This window comes from Lynx canadensis, chromosome C2 (genome assembly GCF_007474595.2).
Source record: "Lynx canadensis isolate LIC74 chromosome C2, mLynCan4.pri.v2, whole genome shotgun sequence".
NCBI classification, from domain to species: domain Eukaryota; kingdom Metazoa; phylum Chordata; class Mammalia; order Carnivora; family Felidae; genus Lynx; species Lynx canadensis.
This window is the reverse complement of record NC_044311.2, coordinates 42,317,480-42,327,091: the sequence shown is the minus strand read 5'-3', so window position 1 is coordinate 42,327,091 and position 9,612 is coordinate 42,317,480. Positions and strand designations below refer to the sequence as shown.

General features: G+C 49.9%; 1 protein-coding gene across 1 annotated transcript; it reads right to left on the bottom strand.

Moving 5' to 3' along the window:
* Nucleotides 1–2,512: 2,512 nt before the first annotated feature.
* Nucleotides 2,513–6,073, bottom strand: ZIC1 (Zic family member 1). The gene is made up of 3 exons (XM_030329911.1): nt 5,092–6,073; nt 3,504–3,667; nt 2,513–2,818 (listed from the first exon to the last, which is right to left on the bottom strand). The coding sequence occupies exons 1-3, from the start codon at nt 6,071–6,073 to the stop codon at nt 2,621–2,623; spliced, it is 1,344 nt and encodes a 447-aa protein (XP_030185771.1). The 3' UTR covers nt 2,513–2,620.
* Between the last annotated feature and the right edge of the window lie 3,539 nt (nt 6,074–9,612).

Below are 9,612 nucleotides of genomic sequence, written 5' to 3'. Positions count from 1 at the left end.
GTTAGAAGCAATGCTTATGTAGGTGTTCAACTTCCTTAAATATCGCCAAACCTTGCAAGGTGGCGCTCTTTTCATGGAAGGTTGATATTTACTCTTAGAATCACAATAGTATTTTTTAAAAAGTTAAACACCACCATCTCCAGTTTTCCATGTGCTAAATAAAGTGCAGCAATCCCTTCCACCAATAAAACTTTGTCGGCTAAGTGACAAATACAAATGGCAATAAATGAAAAGCCACGTCAACAAAGAATTTTTAAAGAGAATTTAACATTTTGATTTTGTAATTGGTCAATGGCATACTCTGAAAAATTAATGTCACTTTAAAATAGATGTGAGTATCTGAAGGGGTTCTTACACTTTTGTAGGGTTTCCCCCTCTTACTTTGCTTCACTGAGTCAATATGGCCTGTGATTCCCTGAAACACAGAGTATATTAAAAAAGCAGGTCCAGGTTCGTCCTTGCCCACAGTGAGGTCAGTTTCTGCCTCCTGCTCTGACACATCCACACCCTTGCAGCTACAGCCAAGGCCCTGATTTGTGATCTCTCCTACGTTGTCTGCTTAATGGGGCGATCATGCAAGCTACAACCAGAGACAAAGAAGCTCGCGTTCCTACCAGCGCAGCTAACTTCGAAGGAGCAGCATAGCTTGCAAATCTATCAAACTAAACTGCAAGAAAGACAATCTGATTTAGAGAAAAGGCGTTCTGCTACAGTCATTAAGCACAAGTAATTTAGATTTTTTATATTGTCTCCTCATTTACAAATTTACTGTATCAACGCCAGCCAATGGAACGAATTTCTTAAGTAAATGAGAAATAAATAAAAGAGATAGAAAGATAATCAAATTACATAAAATAATTCTCTTCCCTAGATGTATTTTTGAAAGAACTAATAACAGTGGCAAAATTATAGGAATAATAACATATCATAGGAAGTAATTAATTTAAATTAGCATCACGTTTGAAGAAATATAAGTAAGACGCTTTATGGACGTTTACTTTTGTACAAAGAAGGAAGGTCTGTAAAAGCATGCATCAACATCCTGAAAATTAGTTATAGCCATAAATGGTTTAATTGAAGACAGCAATTTAAAATATGATATTGTAAATCTGCAAGTCGGTTTCAGCCCGGGGAATTTAATTTGGGGGGCAGCGGAACCCTCTGCTTCAAGTTCATTTGCAACACTGCAGAGTGAGCCCCTGAGCTTCTGACAATTCACCTACATTAATATTGATGTCGCCTGTGCAATCTATTTCTGTTATTTTTATGGTTGTTATTCTACGTCTGCAAAGGTCATTTAAATTATACAGCGGCCGAAAATTTGTTTCATAAATTTTGATATAAATACTAATTACACCCTCTCGGAGAGCCAGCAGGGTAGCGTTCATTTATCACGTTTATACGACCTGCGATGACAGAAAAGAAAGGCGAGGGAGACTGGAAAGCTTTTCTCAAGACCCACTAAAGCTGGCCGAAGAGGCAGCAGGTTGCTAGGGGTGAAGAAGAAATTCCTACCACAATCACTGAGATTTAAGAATCTTTAATAAGGTACGAAAGGTTACCAAACAGTTCTGGAAACTAAAGTGTACATACGAGTTTTTCTAGCCATAAATATTGAATAGCTGTAACATGAATAAACCGGCCCTTTACATGCGGATAAATATGGAAACTAGGAATTATATACATTATGTGGTTGTATCTTTTGCCAAAAGCAACGGACAGTTATAGTTTATATCTTTTTTAATATCACTTTACATAAACAAATGGAACAGTTTGACACGCAGATCCAGGCTCGTACTATACGAATTCTTGACAGGACGTGAAACAACATTTTACTGCACTAAAGTACTTAGACTTTGGGACGAAATGTTTGCACTTTATACAAAAAAAAAAAAAAAAAAAAAAAGCACATTAATACCAATAATATTCTGTTAGGTCGACGTGGAGACTGAAATCGTACAAAGTAATTCACATTTTGGTACACATTTACTAGAACATTCTTGCCATTCAGTACAAACAGTTGGCTTTCGGCCGCCCACCCTCCCTCCCCTCCCCCACCCACCCAGCCCCTCCCCCCTCCCCCAATGCAAAGACCACAACGCCACGAACCCACCCGCCCGCTCCAACCGAGATATAACTATTTACAGAATCCAACAGTACATTTTTTAAGCTAGTAATTCTGTATTTACAAGAATGCAAAGAAAAACAAAAACAAAAAAACAAACCAACAAAAAACAAAAACGGACGCCCAGAGAGCCTGTTCGATTCCGACGAGAAACTGGCCCTCGGTCGGGGTTGGCGGCACTTGGTCAGGCGGCCGCCTTCTCCTCGACCACCCTCCCGCCCCTCGGCTACCAAACCTTTGCCAAAAAAAAAAAAAAAGAAAAAGATAAATCAAAGAAAAAGAAAGAAAGAAAAGGAAAAAAAATAAAAGGTTTGGGGTATTCTTTCTCTTACTCGGTCCTGGGTCTTTTGGCAGGTTAAAAAAAATAGGACTGCGGGGTCTGGGGCGAGGGGGTGGGGGGGCTGTGTTGATTCGCAGGGTTCATTCAGTAATATTTTGTGTACGTGTGTGTTCAGTCTCTTAAATAGGGTTTTGCTCGGTGTTCTGTTTCTGAGTTTAAACGTACCATTCATTAAAATTGGAAGAGAGCGCGCTGTGGCCGGCTGTGTGGTGGACTGCGGAGGAGGAGGGCGACAGGGAGCTGGTGGTCGGGTTGTCTGTGGAGGGAGACACGATGGTGGGCGGCGTGGAGGACTCGTAGCCGGAGCTGGCGGCGGGCGAAGGCTGCGAGCCCTGCGAGGAGGATTCGTGGACCTGCGGGAATAAAGTCGCGTTTTTACGGAGACACCGAGCGCGCGCGGCGGCCGCCCAGCAGGGGTGAAGGCCGCGGGCCGCCTCCCCACGCCGCGCTGAATCCCGTGCAGCTCGCGGGAGGCCTGGCGGGCCGGAGGGAGGCTTGCCCGCCTCCGCCCTGCGAAGGCAGCGCTCCAGAGAGGCACAGCGCCCCCGGGACTCACAAAAGAAAAATAGAACTGGGAAGAGAGAGGCTGCACTGGAGGCCAGAGCCCGCGATGGTCCCTCCCGCAGCCGCTGGACTTTGCTTGCTCAGAGTTAGGTAAGCAAACGCTCAGGCCTGCGCGCAAGAGCCCAACTCTTCTGCGGACGCCGGCGGCTCCAATGGCGGCAGCTTCGGCAGAGCCAGCCCGCCGGTACAGCCCTAGTTCCCTACCTGGGCCAAACTGCCGCGGCTTCTGCTCCAGTGCACACTGCGTTTTACTTTTCTCATTCGGCGGTGAACTTAGAACGCCCTGGGGTGCCCCCACCCCCCCCTTTCGAGCCCCTGCCCTCTCCGCCCGGCCCCACTCAGCAAAGTGGAACCGGTTCCTGTCTGCCTGCGCCCCCGCTCCTCCCGCCGGCGACCCTGACTCGCCGCCCGACCCTGGCCGAAGAGCAGGGCAGGCCCCGGCTCGAAGGCGGGCAGCGAGAGCGCGGCGATTACCTTCATGTGTTTGCGCAGCGAGCTGGGGTGCGTGTAGGACTTGTCGCACATCTTGCAAAGATAGGGCTTGTCGCTCGTGTGCACGTGCATGTGCTTCTTGCGGTCGCTGCTATTGGCAAAGCGTCGGTCGCAGCCTTCGAACTCGCATTTGAAGGGCTTCTCCCCTGGTGCGAAAGGCAAGAAAGAAGTCTGATTAGAACAAATCCTGCAACTGTTTTTAAAAATATAAACCATGGAAGAAATAAAAACCAAAACAAAGCAGCCCAGTGTTAATACTTTGCAAGTTCAAAAACCTGGGTCTTCAATAAAGTCTTATATCTTCAGCGGAATTATTGGTATCTGAACCATTTTAACTCCTAATCCAATCAGATCCGGATTTAATTTTTTAGTATTATTATAAGTAGTGGTAGTTTTTCTAGATCCCAGAGCAGCAGCAGGTCTGACTGCTGGTTTTTCTGCCTGAGGCTATACAGACGATTTCCGGCGGCTTCTACCTAGCTCTTGGTTTCTAATTTTCACATCGCGAGCTGCTTCTCCTGCTGTTTTGCTCTTCTCTCCACCCCCTACCCCCTCCCCGATGCTCCGCACCCCCCTGGTCGCCTCCTCCACCCCACCCCACCCCCTACACACACTCACATTTTATAAGGTAATCGGGGCCGAGAGCTCGGCGCCGCAAATTCTTCCCTCACTCCGGCATTAAACCCCAAGTTCCAAACGCGGTTCACAGAAATCACCCCGGCAAACCAGAATGGGAAAGCAGACAGGATTCCCGGCCTTGTTGGCGCTAGAGGCCTGGAATGGCCTGGGACTCAGACCACAGCCTTGAGCTCGCCGCGAACTTTTCTCTTAACTGTTCCCGACCGGTCTCTTTATTTTTAAAGGCCAATGCAGAATATTCGGTGTTTTGAAAACTACCTCATAGAATCTAATTGACAAAAAAAGACTTCGCCTTCCGCCGACTATCCCAACTCTTCAAGCCTACTCAAAATCAAGTCACTGCTAAAATTGGGCTCTTTATGCAGAAGTCTCCAAAAGCCTCCTCAGGCCCAACTTACTTGCTTTCAATCCTCCGCCCCCCCTTTCTGTTTTTGTTTCTTTCTCTGCGCCTTCGTCCTATCTCTTCCAATTTTCTCAGTTCCTTCCTTTGACAAAGTCCTCACTAAGGTGCGTGGAGAGAGATGTTGGCTGGAAGCAAACGTTTAGATTTGTCTGCAGCTGGAGCGGCTGGCGCCTCCGCCGCCGAGAGCCTGCCACCTCTCTCGGCTTCGCGCGCACCAAGGTCTCCGCAAAGCTGGGCTTGTCTCTCTGCTCTCCCAGGCTTTTTAGTCCTCATTTTAAAATCTATATTCCTAGATACATCTTGTCCGATCCTTTCTATACCTCTTCATAATTTCAAGCCTCAAACTGAAAACAACAACAACAACAACAACAACAACAAAACCAGCACACACTTTTCACTGCCTGCCTACTGGAAAATGACGCCCAGACCCAATCGCGGCCGGGTTTGTGCGCCCCGGCCGCTGACTTTTGGATTTCGGGTCCCAGACCCGGGATGAGGGGTGAGGATTCAAGAACAGCGTTTTCGTACCTGTGTGCGTCCTTTTGTGGATCTTTAAGTTCTCAGAACGCGCGAAGACCTTGCCACAGCCAGGAAAGGGGCAGGGGAAGGGCTTCTCGCCCGTGTGCACGCGGATGTGGTTGACCAGTTTGTATTTGGCTTTGAAGGGCTTGCCCTCGCGCGGACACTCCTCCCAAAAGCAGATGTGGTTACTCTGCTCAGGTCCGCCGACGTGCTCCACGGTGACGTGCGTGACCAGCTCGTGCATGGTGCTGAAAGTTTTGTTGCACGACTTTTTCGGGTTGGCCAGCTGCTCTGGCTCGATCCACTTGCAGATGAGCTCCTGCTTGATGGGTTGGCGCATGTAACGGAAGAAGGCGCCGGCGCCGTGATGCGCGGCCATGTTCACGTTCATGGGCCCATAGCCGTGCAGCTGCGGTGCTGCATAATGCTCCGAACGCGGGCTGGTCACCTGGCCGTACTGCTCGGGCCGCGGGTACATGTCCCCGGAGAAGCCAAGCCTCATCTGCCCGTTGACCACGTTGGGCGACGCGTGGCCCGCCGCCTGCTCGTGAAGGCCAGGGAAGAGGAGGTGGCCCGCGGCGTCCGTGTGACCGTGTGGGCCCCCGAAGCCTCCAGCTGAAGCAGCGAACAGACTGTGCTGAGCGCTGGCTGCCGCTGCCGCGTCGCCAAAGCCCCGGTTGCGGAACAGAAAGTCCCGCGTGGAGTTGAAGGCTGCGCTCGAATAGGAGCCGACGTGGCCCGGGTGGTGGTGATGGCCCAGGGCCGCGGCAGCCGCGTAGCCGGGCGCTTGAGACGTGAAGGCCGTCTGGCCGGCGGAGGCCAGCTCGTGCGAGCTGGGGTTGAGCTTGAAGGCGCCCATGCCGTCGGCGAACGGGTTGATGCCCAGGCCCACGTCGCGCTCGGCCACGTCGCCCGCCGAGTGGTGGCGGGACGCGCCAAAGGTGGTCACGCCGATCGCGGGGTACTGGGGGCCGGCGTCCAGGAGCATCGTGGCTGCTCGGGGCGAGCCCCGGCCTCCCCCGCCCCCCCCACCCTCGCCCGCCGAGGAGGGAAAATCAGGAGGAGGAGGAGGAGGAGGAGGAGGAGGAGGAGGAGGAGGAACGGGAGGCGGAGGAAGAGGAAGAAGAAGAAGAGGAGGGAGGAGGAGTCGACCCACCTCGCGAAGTCCTAGCCCGCAGGCAGCGGCGCGACGCGCCGGGACGCCCGCCTGATCAAGCTCGGGGAAGCCGGACGGCTCCGGGCCGCAAGCAAGGCGGGCTCCGGCTCCCGCCAAACAGACCTTGCCGGCCCGGCTCGCACTTTCTCGCCGCTCAGTCTCTGCCGAGAGGACCTTGCGTCAAGGCTGCCCAGGGAAAGGCATGGAGCATCTCAGCCCCCCAAAAAAAACTTCCTCCCGGATTTGTAGCATAGAGGAATGTGAGCGCCGGAGCCGCGACTGCTCGCCCTTTCTCCGCCTCGCGCCGTATGCCCCTCCTTACTTCTCCACTAGCCCCTCGCCCTTTCTTTTCTCTCTCTCTCTCTCTCTCTCTCTCTCTCTCCTTTCTCTCAGGCTCGCCTTCTCGCTCCTTCACTCTCCTTTTTCCCCCTCTGCTTTTTGCGAAAAAAAAAGGGGGGGGGAGAAAAAAGAAAGAAAGAAAAAACCAAAGAAAAGGCGCAAATCATGCACAATATTGTCTTTTGCGGTTTATCTTCCTGGGGAGAAACTTTCACCTCCTCAGCCGGGCGGTGAGCGCGAGACTGATAGCAGCAATCATTCCTGCAGATAAATGAATTGAAAGGACGACACCGTCCCCCCCTTGATGAATGGGAGCAGGGGGAGGTGTCACGTGCTGCTGACGCGGGCGCCCATTGGTGTGCCCACACTCCCCCCTCCTGCAGCCGCCGCGCCAACGGAGGGCGCGCCGAGGCGCCGCGCGCCGTTCATTGGCCCGCCCGCCTCATCAATCCCAGGTATTGTAAAGCGCTTGACATCCCCTTTTGACAAACAGGGCTGCCAGGAGTAGCAACTTTTTTTTTTTTTTTAGCCAAATTTTTCCCTCTTCTCATGGAAGAATTGTTTTGCCACGATTCCTTTTCCTTCTCGCAGTGATATACATTCCTTCTCTCTTCTGATGCCTCTCTGTCTCCCATTCCCTCTCCCTCTTCCACTCCCTCTCACTCTTATTTCTATCTCTATCATCTCTCTCTCTCTTTTTCTCTATCTAGTCCTTCTTCAGACCTGCTCTTAGCTGAGCGATTAGCTACTCCGGGCGTCTCCGAGAGTAGGAGGTGGGGATGGGGCTGGTAAACACAGCTAAGGCACTTCCAGAATGTCCCGATTCAGCAACTTTCTTTTCTTTCTTCTCCCCTCTACCCCCACCCCTTCAAGGGCAGCAAAGGAGGCTTTTGTTATTTGCTCCTTTTGAAGTTTGCTTCCCTCTTGCCTCGTCCCCCTCCTGTTCATAATTTAAGATCTCGGTAGCACACGGGCACTCCACTATGAGTTTACAAGAAATGTGATTTCTGAGGGTAATCGGCTGCCTCGATTTTCTCACTTTTATCAAATAAACCAGGCTTCCTGCGCTTCCCTCCCCCCCCCCAATAAGCACAGGTGGATGAGCTCTCTTAACTTTCCAGATTGTTAAGGTGACATATTTTTGTGTGTGGCAAATTGGAAACATTGTTGCCGAGTTGGTTTTTTTTTTCCTTCTCCTGGGTTATTCTTCTTTTTTCTTCCTTTTCCTTAGTCTCCCTGGTTTGCCCCCGCTAACCCCCTCCCTCTGCACTCCTGTTCCCAACCGAGGCCCCTTTCATTCAGGTAAAACTGTAAATTTCCCAACGCGCCATTGTTCTTCAATACTGCCCAAAGCTCCCTAGAAATCCCCGAATACTTTTTTGGTATTTAAATCCCCGATAGATAGGACCAATGTAAATTTTGTGACATTCAAACCTTTTCTGGTTCACAAATCAGTCACCCTTGTCACAGTTATTGAAATTCCGCAACTCGCCACACCAGGACGGTGGAAAAAGCGGGCGCGGTCTTTGTTGCCGACCAGGCTTTTGATCGCCAGAGAAAATTTACTTACCTTCAGATGAGTGAGCAGAAAAAGAAATAACACTCCCTTTGATTTAGTTAGGAAAATGCAGACATTTGGATTCAGTGCAAACATACAACACTCGCTTGTTTTCGCGATGCGGCCCTCGATTAACCTGTCTTTGCCCAGCGCAAAGTCTATTCAACAACTGCGCGTAGTTGCTTTTTGTCCCGTCCACAAAGAGCCATTGACTATATATTAAAATGATTGTTGAAAGGTAGAGGAGTATGGCACTTAAAAGCAGGAAAAAAAAAATCCCTGTGACTCAATCAATTAAGGCGAGCAACATTTATGCATTTCAAAAAATGCACGCAGATGCGGGGGGTTGGGGGATGAAGGTTGCATTTCTGGAAGCTCTGTTTAAAACCCAACAGCCCCGGCCGGCCGGCCGAGGGTTTAGCTGTAGCGTCTGCATATTCATTAGGTCTAATTATTTTCTAGTAAGGAAAACACAAAAAGCCAAGAGTCGGAATCCTTCAATTTGCCCTTTGTTTCTAACTTCATTTGGCTTCTTTGCAGCTGAATCAGAGCCCTAAACTCTTCTCAGACAAAGAAACCTCAACTCATCCTTTCACTGGCGGCCCCGTTAGGAAACTCACCAGTGCCCCGGCGAGAGGAAAAAATGAAAATGAATATTTTTTTGCCCAGTCGCCCGCGCGGGCCGCACCGGTGGGAGGAAGGCAGGGTCAGCGGCAGCCTCTCCTCGCCTTTCTAATTTTCTGGTCTTTTCATCGACTAGATTGTCGCTTGGTGTTGGCAAGATGAGTTGCCCTTTCCCTGGGCTCTCCCGGCTCAAAACTCCGCTTGTGTATCTGGGATGGTTTCCCGGTGTCTGAAGGGACCTGGCCAGCATTTGCACTTATTGTGCTGGGAAATAGAAATTTGAGAAAGGAAAAAAAAAAATCATATGTTCTGTACCCAGCAACAAGTCAGTATAGCAGCCCAGTATTCCCCACCAACTTTGAGTGGAACCAGGTTGGGGAATGGAGGGAAAAGGGCTATGGCTTGAGGGGTGGTTTTTTAAAACCAAAACAAAACAATTAGACAGTTTGTTCAAAAGATGTATCAGAACTACTCAAGGGGAAGTTGGATCTTGCCTTCATTTCAGTTGTAAAAACCTTATTTGCAAGGAGAAGTTTTCTCTAGAGGCTGTAATAGTGTTCTCACTAGGGAGAACAAATATTGAACCCACCTCGCCTGCCGTTCAAAAAAAAAAAAAAAAAAAAAAACAAGGGAGGGGACCTGAGGGGGAATGGTAGCCGTTGGGAGGGGGAGAGGGAAAATAATTCTTCAAAAAAGAAAAGTCAGTCCTCTCTCTCCAGTCCGTGGAAAATCCAAGGGGGACGTTGACAAGAGGGTATTTTTAGGAAACGCTTCCAAATATACAGGGTAAGAGTGAATGTGAGGAAAAAAAAAAAAAAAGTTGTGGGTTGTAGAAGTTATCAAGTGGGAT